This window comes from Castor canadensis, chromosome 9, assembly GCF_047511655.1.
Source record: "Castor canadensis chromosome 9, mCasCan1.hap1v2, whole genome shotgun sequence".
In the NCBI taxonomy this organism is placed as follows: Eukaryota; Metazoa; Chordata; class Mammalia; order Rodentia; family Castoridae; genus Castor; species Castor canadensis.
The window spans coordinates 112,801,831-112,817,286 of NC_133394.1; the positions used below are offsets into that span (position 1 = coordinate 112,801,831).

Consider the following 15,456-nt stretch of genomic DNA (forward strand, 5'->3'; position numbering starts at 1 on the left):
CTGCACCAAAAATGTGGCAAAAACTGTCAGGAAAGCACAGAAGGAAGGACACATCAACCAACAACAAGATGTCTTACTTGACTTTTTCCAAGTATTTACATATTTATGTTACACATCTTTAATAGAGAGAAAGGCGAATAATGGATACTCAGCAATAGGGCAGAATTATACCGATTTGTGTTATGCGTGGATATCAAATATCATGTTTACCCCAACACACAAAAAAAGTAAAAAAAAAAACCAAAAAACTGTGTGATGAATGCTTGGTCCCTAATGCAAGGTTCAGAGTTGGGATTTTGAGGAAGTGATTGAATTCTGCAGGCACTGACCTAATGGATGGATCAACCCACTGAACCCATCAAGTTACTACGGGGGAGGTGGAAACTGTGCAATGTGGAACCTGAAAGTGGCATGGGGCGTGCCTTTGAAGAGTGTATCTTGTCCCCCACTCTCTCTGTCCATCTGTCTGTCTGTCTGTCTCTCTCTGCTTCCTGGCCACCATGAGATGAGCAGTTTCTCCACCATGTTGCCACAGGCCCAAAAGCAATGGAGCCAACTGACCATGGAAACCTCTGAAGCCGTGAGCCAAGACAAATCTTTCCTCCTTGAAGTTGATTTTCTTCAGTATTTTGTCAGAGACAAAAAGTGACTAAGACAATTTGGAAGGATGTGATACCAACATCCTCACTATGTTTAGGGAAGGGGTTCTGTGTTATAGAGAGATATACTGAAAATACAGCTGAAAACTCTCCCAAGCTTGAGACTTGCTTCCCAATACCAGCAGGTGAACTGGGAAGAGGCAAAGCAGAAGAGCTGGCCAGGCTTACAAGTAAGCTGGGTGTGTAAATGAGGGCTCCCTACTCTATTCTGTTTGAAATGCTCCTGTAATAAAAACGCACATCTTAAAAAAAATTACTGTGAGGTTCAATTCCTCCATGTTGAAACAAAATGGCTGCTAATAGGTTTTCAAAGAAGCCAGAAAGTAGCCTAGAAATCACAGGTCCCCTGCTGCTTTTTAAATTCTGTTTACCCTTCCCTGCTCAACTGATAATAAATTTAAACATAGTCTATTTAAATGAAGGCCCTGAAATTCTCACCCAAAACAATAGGTGCTAACTGGAGATGATTACGCCAGATAAAGGAAATTGTGAACCTGGAGCAGCACATTAAAGCAGCTGATTTGGTGATTACCGAAGTACCCAGAGCTCAGGGTTTCAGTGACACCTGCCAAGCACCTCAGGATTCCTCCTTGAAACCCTAAACCAGGACTGAGGCCACTTCCGGCCCTAACCCAAGAGGAGGCCACTATGTGTCGCTAGACACCTCCACCTTGGATTCCTTCCTGAGGACCAGAACTTACACCACAGGTAGCAAGAGTCCATGCCCAGTGCCCAGGAATGGACGGAGAGAAATGTTCTGTCCTGAATAATTCCACAGTGCCAAGTCTCATTTTGGGAGGTAGAAGGGGGTCCATCTTTTGAAACCAGAGACCTTAACACTTAATAGGCCTCTGAAAGGCCACCCAAAACTAAAAAAAGTCAGACAATGTTCCCTCTCCACTGGCACCCCAGCCATACCAGCTACATGAACAGTAGAGGTGAAACTTTGTGCACAGTAGGACTGACAGTGGCAAAAGTCATAAGCAAAGTGTTTTCAGTGTAACACGGTTGTATTAAAACCAAAGATCTTCAGATTTTAATAAGAGAAAGATAAAAAATTTTCAAGAGGTACAGAACCTCCCATCCTTGGAGAGACTGCATAGAGCACCCAGGTTGGATGCCTGAAACATCCTTCTCAGCTGTGAGAACATTCTGGTAATTTCTGGAAAAAAATGTTCCAACCTTTCAGACTAACAAGGCACCTGGGCACATTAAAGTCTCCCAAAGTCCTGAAGGTGAAGACTTTCCTGGTGTTTCAGTGCTGACTCAGTCCTCATCAGAGGAACTCCTGCTGGAACAAGGGGAATCATTTGCTGCTCTGAAGTTAAAGACTGGATGGCAAGGCCTGGGACAGTTACCAACATTCAGCTCTTCCCAGGTAGGGCAGTGGTGACAAGCACTCGGAAAGCTCCGATTGACTCACCCTCTCTGCCCTCCCCAAATTTTTCTCCTTTTTCTGCCTTCCTGGTGTGTTCTCCAGCCTTCCTCCTTTCCCTCATAAGCCAGTCCTCTGACCCTCCCAGGAAACTTTCTGTTCCCTACTTTCTTCCTTAATTGACCATAACACGGAAATAAATCTCAATTAAATTGCTTTTTATAAGAGACTTTCAACTTCATGTTTCTTTTTGTTTCCATTTCTGGGCTCTGGGACCTAATGTCTTGGCAGGAAGAGAATTCATTAGAACATAAGCCCAGAGGCCAAGGGTTTGGGCCTAGTGTGCTCACTGCGATCCCCCCTCCCCCCAGTCCTCAACAATTACATGTGAATAAACCTATGGACTCCTCACAAGGGATCAGTTTAAAGACATGACAACAGAATGAAGTTGTAATCGTGTCCAGGTGGTCACACCTGCTGTTCCAGGTGTCCCTTGTGCAGACAGAAGAGCCAACTTGACCCTGCCTTATCCATTCCTCACCTGCTGGCCTGGCTCCCTTGGCCAGCCTCTCCACTGCAAGGCTGGGACCATCATTTTCAATACCAGCCCTTGGAAATGCTGGGCTGTACAACAGCCAACACCTTCAGATCTACTGAAAAAACACACAACCCCTTCCACCGGGCCAGTTGATTTCAAGGTGGGGAGGGGTCTCCATCAAAGTGATGCTTTTTGGTTCAGCTAAAAACTTACCGACTGTTTCCCTGCCACAGGCTATGCCAAAATAAACGAAAACATTTAAGCATCTCAATTACACATTCTCATAGGCTTTGTCTAATGACCTGGGTTAATTTAGATTAAGAAGCCTGGGTTGATTTAACAATGGCAATCTTGAAAACAAGTCCACATGTTTTATTAGCTAATCAAACAGCAGGTACATAAGCCATCAAAGAGGAAAAAATGTACATGGTGAAAATTAGTATGGAAACACACTTAAAATATTTTATAAACTAGAAATTGTTTACCTTAAAGTACCTGTACTGCCTTTATTTCAGTCTTTCCAAATAGAATATTCAAGTTTTTTTTTTTTTTTCAATCCTGTTTTCCTTTCAAGCATGCATTGGCCACAAAGAATAGCTAACCACTGCCACCTTTCATACTGTTAAGATTTCCAGTAAACATTTTTGTTTTTTCCAAAAGCCAAGGTCTACACTGGATTTCTTTCCATAAACACTTCCTCCCAACAGAGACACATTCACTTCCAAAGTTCCTAGTGATGGGGGGAGGATGGAGGGTGAATTCAACTAAGGATACGAAATATTGTAAGAACTTTTGTAAATGTCTCAATGTGCCCCCAGCACAACAGTAATTATGATTAAAAAAACAAAACCAAATACAAACAGAAGAGCTTTTAAAATTAACAGGACAAAAAAAAAATTCCTCTTGATGGCCACCCCCTCTCCTTTGTTCTCTACTCAGAGAACAATTCCCTGCTTAACAGTAGACATAGGCTACTATATGCAAATTACTGGGCGTCCCAGAAGATTTAGGAATTTTCTAACATCCTTTGAAATGCAGAGTCACCTGAGGCAACCCCAAAAGAAGCTGGATTTGCTGCCTCACTAAGCAACTTAAAGATACAGGTAAAAGAAGTCAGCATTTCTCCTCTTTCTAATATCTTTGCATAACTTGGTCAAGAGCTAGGTAGGCCAGTGTCATCAATTACACCTTCTGCCCACCAACTGTGTGTTTTGGGGCAGCAGCCACCAGCATCCCTAAGTACCTTCTAATTCCAGGCTGAGGGAAAATGAGGAAGAACCTGGAGGTGTCCCAGTCCAACTGGGTCCTGAGCAAGGTCAGGAGCTTGCTTGACCAAGGAATTTACAAGAACAGGGTTTAGAAAGCCAGCTATGTGCTTTCACATTTATCATTTTACTAAAGATCCACTGTTTAGTAAGCAGAGAATCGGAGATCATCCCTGCCACTATGATATTCAGATGTCTGTAATCGTGGCTGGGGGAGTTGTAGGAGAGTGAAAGGTAGAAAGAAGGGGAGGGAAATTATCCTTGGTCTTAAAAACAACTCAACGTGCATATTTGTACTAGATTTGCATCACACTTACGACATATGTAATTACATGCAAAAGTGAGATGCATACTTTTCCATTTTTTAAAGTTATTTCTCTGAATAGGCAGCTACTTGACCGGATTTCATTTACAAAAATCACATCACATACGGCCCAGAAGGAAAAATTACTGAAGAATAAAAATCTGGGTGCCCTAAAAACAATCCCTATCACCTGGCACTGCTCTCTGCAGAGATTCCTTCCAGGGGGCCCCTTGGTTGCCTCTCCACCCTTGGCTTTTGCTCTTCATGCCTTAGCCAAATCTCATTCCATTCTTCAAGATTTATTTCAAGTTCAGTAAATTCTCTTCAATCAGTCATTCTAAAGTGATGCCTGGGGGGAGGGGGAGGGGGAAGATGAGGAAGAATGATGGGGGGGGTGAACTCAACTATGACATATTGTAAAAACTTTTGTAAATGTCACAATGTACCCTCAGTACAATAGTTTAATAAAAAAATAAAAAATAAAGTGATGTCTGTGTCTCCATTCCCATGGTAAGGAAAATAACCAGATGGCTACTGAAATCAACTCACGAATGGCATCCTAGCCTCCTCAAAGATGGGGATTCCACCTTGGACTTGGCCAGACATTTTGCCTTAACAGCTAATAGGACCTTATCAACCAGTAGCTGGTGAGCTGCAATTTCATTTCTTCCACCTTCCCCTCCTGGCTGATCTAATGCATGTCGTTGAACCATGACTGTGAAATGACCAAAGGGAAAACAGATGGGAAGGAAATCAGAGTGGTGGGTGAACCACAGAGGAACTCCACCCCTCCACACCCCCACCCCGCAGTGATCAAGGGGGCGCAGCCTTCATCCTTACAGAGTTGTCCACATGGATGCAGCATGGGATGACCGCACAGCACAAGGACCCTTAAGTGAGGACAGTCATTGATGATGGATTTCTACAGACCTCAAACTTCCTTTTATTTCTCTTATCTTGACACTCAGTTCAAGCTGTCTTTACTGCACAATTTGTTCTGTGGTTAGATACCCGACCCCAACAGATCAATAACCTATTTTTAGGCTGTGGGTTCTTTATTGGCTGTTTTCAATATAGCCAAAAATTGTAAGCCTACCCAGAACTTACGAAAAACACTCTAGCCCACAGCCAAAGAAGTGACGAAAGAAAAATGGCTGGTCATTTTCCCATATCCAAATTATTTAGGAAGGGTAAGACAGGTGCATAAAGGAGCACCAAACCGAGTTGATTATATCATTATTTCACTTTGCTCCTAACTCCAGCAAAGATCCTACAACCAGCTATGACAACACAATTAAGTCTTTTCCATGCCACTCAACTAAAAAATCCCCACCCCAAAACTTTCAATTTCCTGCTGGGGCAACTTACAACTACTCACACCCCACGGATAGGACACTTGAAGACTGTTACCATGCCTCCCCCACCTTATCTTCCCCAACTTAATAAATCCACTTGCATATCAAAGGGCCCATTTCCCAAAGCTCGCATCAACTCTACACCTTCCATTTTATTTTGAGAAAAATAAGACACATGTCTTCAAAATGGTCTCGTGAAGAATACAAGATGATCTTCCCACTGTCTGGTTCTTTTCACGAACACTTTTCATTATATGACAGGGACACACTTAACACGCAATTCTTTATAAGCCTCAAATCCTACCATAAAATTATACAGCCAGGTTCTGAGACTTTTGGGTTTCTTTTTATTTCTTACAAGCACCTGACCCAAAGAAGAATTTCATCTGCCATCGTATCTGTAAAATTGAGTTTCAAATAAATGCAACCTACAAATAATCAATGTATAAACTCAGCAAAATCCAAGTCACATTCCCTCCTGCAATGAGTACCCATCACCTCCACCAGGCTAACCTGCCCCTGACCAGGAAGGGACCCATGAATAAATGGTGTGCCCAACACTCAGGACCTCTGCCCCCTCCAGAAGCCAGGCACCATCTGAAGAGCCTAACTGTCCTTCTGCCAGGTGCCTACAAATACCTAGCTCTCAGCCTCCAGGTTAGCCACTATCAAAGAGTCACTATTTATAAGTGACAAAAGGTAGGAGCTACCCAAGTCTACCAGGGGCTGAATAGAAAAACAGTATGTGGCATATACACATGATGAAATATTATTTGGTCTTTAAAAAGGAAATTCTGAAGCTGGGTGCCGGTGGCTCACACCAATAATCCGAGCTACTCAGTAGGCAGAAATCAGGAGGATCAAGGATCGAAGCCAGCCCGGGGAAATAGACCTCAAGACCATATCTTGAAAAACCCTTCACAAAAATAAGGCTTTTGGAGTGGCTCAAGGTGAAGGCCTGAGTTCAAGCCCCAGTACCACCAAAAAAAAAAAAGGAAATTCTGACCTATGCTACAATTGGAATGAACCTTGAGGACATTACAGTAAGTAAAATAAGCCAGTCAGAAAAAGATATTTATACCAGATCCCTAGGGGAAGTCAAATTCAGAGGCAGAAAGTAGTAAGGAGTGGAGAGGGTGGCACTGGGTACAAAGTTTCTGTTCAACAAGATGAGTGCTCTGGAGATAACCGGCCATTTAACAACCTAAATGTATTTAATGTTACTGAGCTCTTCACTGGAAAATAGTTCAAATGGTGAATTTCAGGTTATATGCATTTTACTCAAAAAAATTAAAATTAAGAAATGAAAACAAAAAGAATGTCCCTTAGTCCCGCTGCCCACAGTAAGGAGGTGGCATCAGTTTTGCAGCAGGACTTGGCAGAAGGAGGGGTGGGCTGGGGAATGTGCCTAACTGGCCTGAGCATAGAGCAAGGTGGCCCTGGACTAGTGACCTTGCTCCTGGGTCAAGTCCACCTTAGCCTGAACTTCAAAGCCTTCTTCAGAATCTGGACCAAACTCAACACTAACTAGGGTCCCTGCTGTGCTCCCTGAGGCTGATGGGAGCCTGGGAGTCCACTGGCACAGTCTCTTCTTACCCAGGCCATCTGACAAAGGAAGGAACCCAAGGTCATTGGTAAGCTCTGAACATCACTCCAGGTTTCTGTCGCTTTCTCCAAGTGAAGTTTTAGTTACTGTCACTCTACTCCCCTCCTCTAAGATGCAAAAATTAATTTTAACCATCCTATGGACACTTCTACTAATCCCTGGTCTCTTATTACCTCTCCTTTACAATGCTGCCCAGAGCACTGTGCACTCTGTCCCCGAGTCCTACTATGAACTGGTGACAGTGCACTTGCCCAGTCCCTCCCAAACTCCAGCCCCTATCTGCAGCCCCTGGGAGGACCCAGCAGGGCACTGATAAACCTCCGTTAAACGGAACCAGAATATTCTCTCAGCATTTCTTGCATTCAAAGCATGGTCCAAGTGCTGGGGCACAGCACAGCAGAGCCTTAGGACACCATGGGGGTCTGAAGCAGGGTGGTCCCTTCCAGTGATCTCACTCACTCTCAAGGCCACTTTATAAAAGGTGATAGGGTTCTCGAGCCCCAGATGAGAGGCTTATTCACCTAGAAAAAGAGGGCATTTGCAGAATTTACAGATTTGTGCTCCCCTGGACTTTTATTCCAAACTCTGTGTTCCCTTTGGTGGGAAGTCAGTTGGCTAAGAAGGATCAAGGACATCAGGCACAGGTGGCTCATGCCTGAAATCCTAGCTACTTGGGAGGCCAAGACTGGGAGGATAACAATCAAGGTCAGTCCACCCAAATAGTTCAGAAGACCCCATCTCCAAAAATAACCAGAGCAAAATGGACCCGAGGTATGGCTCAAGTGATAGATCACCTGCTTTGCAAGCAGGAAGCCCCAAGTTCAAATCCCAGTTCCACTCAAAAGTAAATAAATAAAAGATTGGGGGAGAACAGTATATATTACCACCGACTATAGGCTTTTAAAAAATGACACATAGATGCATAAACGTTGTCTCAATACCCCACCCAAAAAGCCCACATAATCTGGATTAAATGCCTTTCCAAATTTTTTTTAAGAGACAAAGCTGAAAGAGGAACAGAAGAAAATCCACCTGAGAGTGGAACCCACACACTTCCTGGGCATGGGGTCCTGTGCTAAGTGGGTTCCCTGCAGAAGCTCCTGTAATCCCAAGGAGTCCCACACCCCATCCCCATTTCCCAGATGAGAAAATGATAAGGCAGGAGAGGCTGAACACCTGGGCCCAGCTCACACACCTGGCAAGTGGCAGAACTGGGATTAAAAACCCGGTTGTCCAATAAAGAAATGGGCAAGTGAACTAAGCAGAACTTTCTCAAAAGAAGAAATTCAAATGGCCGAAAAACACATGAAAAAATGCTCACCATCTCTAGCAATAAAGGAAATGCAAATTAAAACCACACTAAGATTCCACCTCACCCCTGTTAGAATAGCCATCATTAGCAACACCACCAACAACAGGTGTTGGTGAGGATGCGGGGGAAAAAGGAACCCTCTTACACTGTTGGTGGGAATGTAAACTAGTACAACAACTCTGGAAGAAAATTTGGAGGCTACTTAAAAAGCTAGACATTGATCTACCGTTTGATCCAGCAATACCACTCTTGGGGATATACCCAAAAGACTGTGACACAGGTTACTCCAGAGGCACCTGCACACCCATGTTTATTGCGGCACTATTCACAATAGCCAAGTTATGGAAATAGCCAAGATGCCCCACCACTGACGAGTGGATTAAGAAAATGTGGTATCTATACACAATGGAATTTTATGTAGCCATGAAGAAGAACGAAATGTTATCATTCGCTGGTAAATGGATGGAATTGGAGAACATCATTCTGAGTGAGGTTAGCCTGGCTCAAAAGACCAAAAATCATATGTTCTCCCTCATATGTGGACATTAGATCAAGGGCAAACACAACAATGGGATTGGACTTTGAGCACATGATAAAAGAGAGAGCACACAAGGGAGGGGTGAGGATAGGTAAGACACCTAAAAAACTAGATAGCACTTGTTGCCCTCAACACAGAGAAACTAAAGTAGATACCTTAAAAGCAACTGAGGCCAATAGGAAAAGGGGACCAGGAACTAGAGAAAAGGTTAGATCAAAAAGAATTAACCTAGAAGGTAACACCCACGCACAGGAAATCAATGTGAGTCAACTCCCTGTATAGCTATCCTTATCTCAACCAGCAAAAACCCTTGTTCCTTCCTATTATTGCTTATACTCTCTTTACAACAAAATTAGAAATAAGGGCAAAATAGTTTCTGCTGGGTATTGAGGGGGTGGGGGGGAGAGGGAGGGGGCAGAGTGGGTGGTAAGGGAGGGGATGGGGGCAAGGGGGAGAAATGACCCAAGCGTTGTATGCACATATGAGTAATAAAATAATAATAAAAAAAAAAAAACCCGGTTGTCAATTCCAGAAACCATGTTCTTAATTCTGGTACTATATGCTCTGAATAGAAACTCAGTCTGAACCTTACATTTTGCAAAACGGTGGAAAAGAGTGTCACCACCAAAATGTAAGCATGGAGGCTAAGACTTACGACAAAGGGGCGAGGTTCTGGGAATTTAAAAAATATATGGCGAGGTTCTGGGAATTTAAAAAATATATAGCCAGTATCTGCTAACTCTCAAAGACCAGTGGTACCCAAATGCTGAATCAAAACTGTATAAAACTCAACAATTTTATCAAAATTACATTAAACAAGACAAAAACTAAAGGCATTTCATTTTAAAGGCTGTGTGGTTAGTACTTTTTGGTACACATGCACAAGGTTTATGAAGAGAAATAGGCAAATTCTACCTCCTGAGCAAATTCACTTATTTAAGGTGCCTCTCCAGTTCCATCCTACAACAAGCAGCTTTGCAAAACTCCTCTTCTTTAGGGCAACCATATTAAGAGAAGGCACTATGTTAGAAACATTATAAATTGAGCATGTACAGAGAGACACCATTCTAAAAGTATTTATATGTAGCAATACATTTGCTGGCAGAGAGAGGTTAAGTAATTTTTCCAAACTCACATAACCAAGAAGTGGCAATCTACAGTAAGACACTGAAAATCAGAAAGGTTAAGCAACTTGCTCCAAGGCCACATGGCTGTCAGCTAAGAACCATCAGACTATACAACGTAGCCTGCCAGACACCCCTTCCACTATGGGCACCTGCCAGGTCCCACCTTCTGAGGACCAAAACAACCCGAAGAGCCCAGGTCCCATCTTAAGGGGCCAGTCTTCAATTTTTTTGTTGTGTGTGTGGGTTTTTTTTTTTTTTTTTGGAGACAGCTTCTATGTAGCCTATACTGTTTTGAATACAAAATCCTCCTGCCTCAGTTTCCCAAGTGCTGAGATTACAGGTGTACCACTACACACAACTTTCAATTCTTCAAGAGGAGGAAAATGAAGATCTTGATTTAAAAAAAAAAAAAAGTTCCAGATTTTTAAAATAGTGCCTGGATGTTTTCTAAAAAAAAAATCCCATGAACTCAACAAACATGCCCACGGGCTTAAAACAACTCCTCACTGATTGGAGTCTTAAGTCAGAGGATGAGCTATAGGATCACATCCAAAATGTCAGCAATCACAGCTACCAGGCCAGCCTGACTCACAAGTCCTCACTACTTTCCCACAAAGATCCATTGGCACTGGCTTTGCCCTCCAATTCAAACTTTTACCTCGGCTGACTCCCTTCCAAGCCCTCCTCACTCTGGATTTGCAGCCATGAAAATCTCTATTCGAGTTTTTGAAGATGCATATGAAATTTTGCATATTTCGATTCCTACAAATGTCTTTTAATCCCACTTTGGAAAAGTTACCACACACGAATGCAGCAAAATACAGCACTTCCCACCTCCTCGCCTGCCAACTCTGAAACTAAATCCATTCTGGAGAACAGCCACCACAGCCCTGTCCACCACTTCTAAGGGCTCCCGCTCCGAGAAGTCCTCGCAGGACACAGGACACCACGGCTCACTTGGCTCATTTCCTCCTGTCCTTTTTTAATCTGCTGGAGGAGACTTGAGGAAATGAGTCAAAATCCTACTGGTAACTTCTACCCTGCTGTCAACAACAGCAGCAAAATTCATCATCATAACATCTGTACACAAGTGTTACAAGGGAAGCCCACAGAACACTTGGTACATTCCTGGTGAGAATTTCTTCTAGGAGAAGAAAGGCTGGAGCAGTAAACCGTCCCCATAGCTTACTGTCCTTATCCAGGATAAACAGCCATTATGGAGGGGGGGGCTCTTTTATTTTCAGTTCTGGACATTGAACTCAGGGCCTCCTTGTGAGCCATGCCCCACCTGGGGGCTCTCTCACAAGTATGCACGAGTGTCTAAGGGTAAGACCATTTTTATTGGGGGAGGGGGGGACAGCTTTCAACTGATTTCCATCATTTTGGACAGGTTATCTTCCTTTCTGAGGGTCCCAGTCAAGACCTAAATCCCTCATACCACAGAGACAAATGCCCCCCTCTCCCACAGAATAGCCCCTCAAAATGACAGGTAAGGAATCCTAGCTACTCAGGAGGATCATTGTTTGATGCCAGCTGTGAGCAAATAGTTCATGACACCCTATCTCAAAATAACCCATCACAAAAAAGGGCTGGTGGAGTGGCTCAAGCAAGCAAGCATGAGACCTTGAGTTCAAACCGCAGTACCACCAAAAAAAAAAAAAAAGTAAAAAGTGACAGGTAATCCCTAGGCCTCTCACCAAAATTGGCCATCCTATCTCTCCAAAACCTCCAACAGTGCAGGGCTCATAGTAACACTCATTAAATATTTTTGCATGAGTCTTACAAGCAACAGATTCTGGTGAGCTCTGTAAATAGATATGCAGTTGGGCATATGGCACGGAACTCGGCTCCTCTACTGATCATTTGGGGCAAGCTACTTTCCCTCAGCCAGTTTCTCCAGTTGCAAGATCGTAGGGGCAGTGATGGCACAGGGCATGGGCCACACAGCAAGCAAAGCAAGGGCCTGCCCCACAATCTGCAATGACAAACCAGCAAGCACACACAGGAGTAACATGAAATCTGAGAAAGCATGTTGTGTGAGCACACCATACATCACTTACAAAGTCATCACCAAGAACTTGTGGGTGAGTGGGTGGGAAAGACCACAACAGGGAGTTGTGAATTATCTGGGGTCCCTTTATAAAGCAATCACTTTAATTCCAATAGGATAATAGTCCAGCATGCCTTGTCCCAGGTGCTAGGGATGACTGGAGCCTGCACCTGCAGATGTGATTCACTCACTGTTCCTGCAGGTTTATCCTATTGGCCACCAGGGCTGTAAAGGGCCAAGGGGATAGAAGGGTACCTACAGAGCCAGCACTTTCTAGGACAGTTTCTGGGATTTGAGGGGAGGACAACAGAAACCATGGCTCCCTGCCAGGCCAGGGGCAGAGCACAACCCTGTACCCTGAGAGGTTCCTGTGACCAGGAGAGGCAGGACAAGACCAGGGACCTAGCAAAGAAAAGCAAAGCCTGCTAAACACAGACGCATTCTGGACCTAAAGATCCTTATGATGCAGGTGCCTTGCAGACTGAAAACTGGAACTTCCCCCCACCCCTCCCTGCCACCACCAATTTATATGACCTGCTCAAGGACACAGAGCCTGTAAATGCCTGAGAAAAGGACACAGGAACTGGCGGCGGGGAGGGGGGTGGAGAAGCAAGGCTCTGTCGGTACACCACACACCACATTGCCCCCCACCCCCCAGGAGACAGACCTTATTAAATTTTCCTGTTGCCAAAAAGCTGGATGGGATGGAGCAGGCTATTCACGAGGAAGGAAACCACTGGTTCCTTTCATTTTTTAAAAGGGAACTACTCTGTGGGATTTTTCTGGTGTCCCACTCGGGTCTAGTTCACATACCTTTAATGAAATTAAAAAAGACAAGACATAAAGACCATAGGGATCATTTTAAACTCAGCGATCGAATCCGCAGAGGATTCCGGTCACTCACTGGTGACTCCTCCCCCGGCGCAGGGGTCCAGATGCAAGTACCCCACAGGAAAGGCCGCCCCTCCCCGCGCCTTGGGGGGGGAGGGGATGCGGGTGCCTGGGTCTGGAGACTTATGAGGACACCCGCCAGTAGTCACCTCACAATAGGCCACTGCAAGGCTCGCCTTCAGGTGCTTCATTCTAGAGGAACCTCACTTTCTAGTCCAAAAGCGTTTTTGTTTAAAAATGACCAAGGAGAGAACAGGGCTCGGGGACTAGCTAGGAGGGCCCGCACACGACCGCGCACCAGCGACACCTGGCAAAAAAAGGAAGGGAGGCAGAACAGCAGGGCCAGGAGCCAGCAGATTCTCTTACACCCCAAGACCAAGTTCCCATGAGGGTAACAGGAGTTCCCTTACAGCTGAAGAACCCAGCAAGACCTGCAGAACTCCAGTGCCTCTTCCACCCCACCTCGGGCAGCCCCGAGTGTAGCTGTCACGTGTGTGTTGGCGGGGGGGGGGGGGGGGGGGGATGTAGCGAATCTCAATTCCCGAAGAAAGCCGGCACCTGCGATTACAGGTCGCAGACACAGGGACGCCGGATCCGGCCAGCGGCGCACTCTGGCTGGGTGCGCGACGCAGCAGGGGTCTGGGGCCGCGGCGTCCCAGCGCGCGGTCCCCGCCTCCCGGGAGCTGGCGGCCAACGCAGCCTCCAGCCGCTCCCCGGCGCGTGGCAGCAGCAAGGACTGCAGAAAGGGGCGAGCCTTCAGCATGGGATTCACAAAAGACAAAGTCTGCAACCTAGCGGCTGTTTGCCACACGCCCTGCCCAAGTTGTCCCCGTGGCGGCCACCTCAAGCCTCGCGCGCTTCGCGTGCAAAAGCCTAAACGGGCGCTGGGACGCGCCGGAGCCTTGGACTCCGTCTCCACGGGTGGCGCCGCGCGTGATCAGGGGAAGCAGCAAGTCGGTCACCAGCTCTGCGCACAAAGAGCGCCCGCGGTTGGGAAGCAGCAACCGCAAAGAAAAGGCTCTCCAACTTTGCCCAGGGCGCATCTGAAGACCCGCGGGCCGGTCCCCCGGTGCGCTGGTCACACACACGCAACTTTTAACAAAAGAAAGCAGCGGCCTCGCTTCGCACGGCGAGATAACGCGCTCCGTGCGAACCCTGGAGCCACCCGCCACTGCCAACGCGCACCGGCGCCACAAAAGCGACCCCAAACTCGCCGGCAGCCTGCAGCCTAGCTCACGACGAAGCCCCCTCGCTGCCCGTCCCCGGAAGACCCCCGGCTCAACGTCCCCTTCCCCACCACCACTAGCGGCAGGGAGGCTCTGCGCGCAGGTGAGAGGCAGGGCGCAGGGGAGTCCCGGGGTCGCCTTGAGTCCTCCCGGAGGCTGGAACGCACGGGTGCTGGAAGGCCGGTAGCCACCTTTTCTGGATGCACCCCAAGTGTTTAACCCCTCCTGGGGCACCGACTGCGCCCGGGAAGGGGGGCGCGGCCCGGTACGGGCTGCGCTCTCCCACCTGTCTCGACGCGGAGCAGTAGGAGCAGGACGCGGAGAAAATCCCAGGCGCCGCAAGCGCCTCTCATCGCGGTGGCTGCGCGGGGATCGGAGCTCCGTTGCACGCTCCAGCTCTCGCCCAAGTGCACCGAGCGCGGCAAAGCCAAGCCCCCAGAGAAGCGAGCGCCGATCGCAGCCCCTCCTCCCGCGCCCTCCCCCCGCGCTCCAGCCACGCCCCTCCCCGCCGCCCCTCCCTCCCTGTCTCCCTCCTTCCCTCCCTATCTCACTCCCTCCCTCTTTCCCCGCCTGGGTCTCGCTCCCTCCGGCGGCGTCTGCCCCTGCTCTTTCGGTGTGGTAATCCCGGGGGCTGTGCCTGCAAGGAAGGGGAGGGACCCCAGAGCCCCTTCCTCCCTCCACCTCTCCTCCCTATGATGTGGTCCGCCGGTCCCCAGCAGCTCCCAGTCCAGGGCGGTGCTGCTCGCGCGCTTTGTGAAGCCCGGAGCCACGCGCGCATTAGGGCACGGGCCCGCCACTTGTCAGGTGCGCCCCAGACAATACAGGTTGGCCACCCGCCCATCCAGCACTCTCGGGAGGGAGAAAGCTGGACGCCACTGGGTGTGAAGGTGGTACAGATTTAGGAATGGGGGGGTGGACGAGGTTTTGGAAATGAGGCTCCTACATTCCCCAGACCTGTTAGTCGAGGGAGACCAAGCTTGGCGCCTGGCACCGTGGCGAGAGGCTGAGCCGGGTTTGGATAATTCTTTATGTTCAGTTTCTCCATCTGCTCAGTTAACCTGTAAGAACACAGCTGATTTCTATTGGTCGGCGTAGCCTCCGCCCAACAAGCTCCTGCTGAGACTTTTTCTGGAGACCGAGGCGGTAGAATGGGAAAGCGAGACTTGGTATTTGAGCCCATTTTCTTCTAGGCACCTTTCTCTTTCTTGGT

The 15,456-nt window shown here is 47.2% G+C and overlaps 1 protein-coding gene across 4 annotated transcripts in view; it reads right to left on the minus strand.

The window, feature by feature from the left end:
* Kit (KIT proto-oncogene, receptor tyrosine kinase) overlaps positions 1 to 14,704 on the minus strand; it is a 79,876-nt gene extending 65,172 nt beyond the window's left edge. For all 4 annotated transcript variants that reach the window (XM_020183421.2, XM_020183419.2, XM_020183420.2 and 1 more), the window contains exon 1: positions 14,533 to 14,704. In XM_020183421.2, the coding sequence (XP_020039010.2) occupies positions 14,533 to 14,599 (67 nt within the window). In that variant the 5' untranslated portion in view covers positions 14,600 to 14,704. The remainder of the gene's footprint in view (positions 1 to 14,532) is intronic.
* Between the last annotated feature and the right edge of the window lie 752 nt (positions 14,705 to 15,456).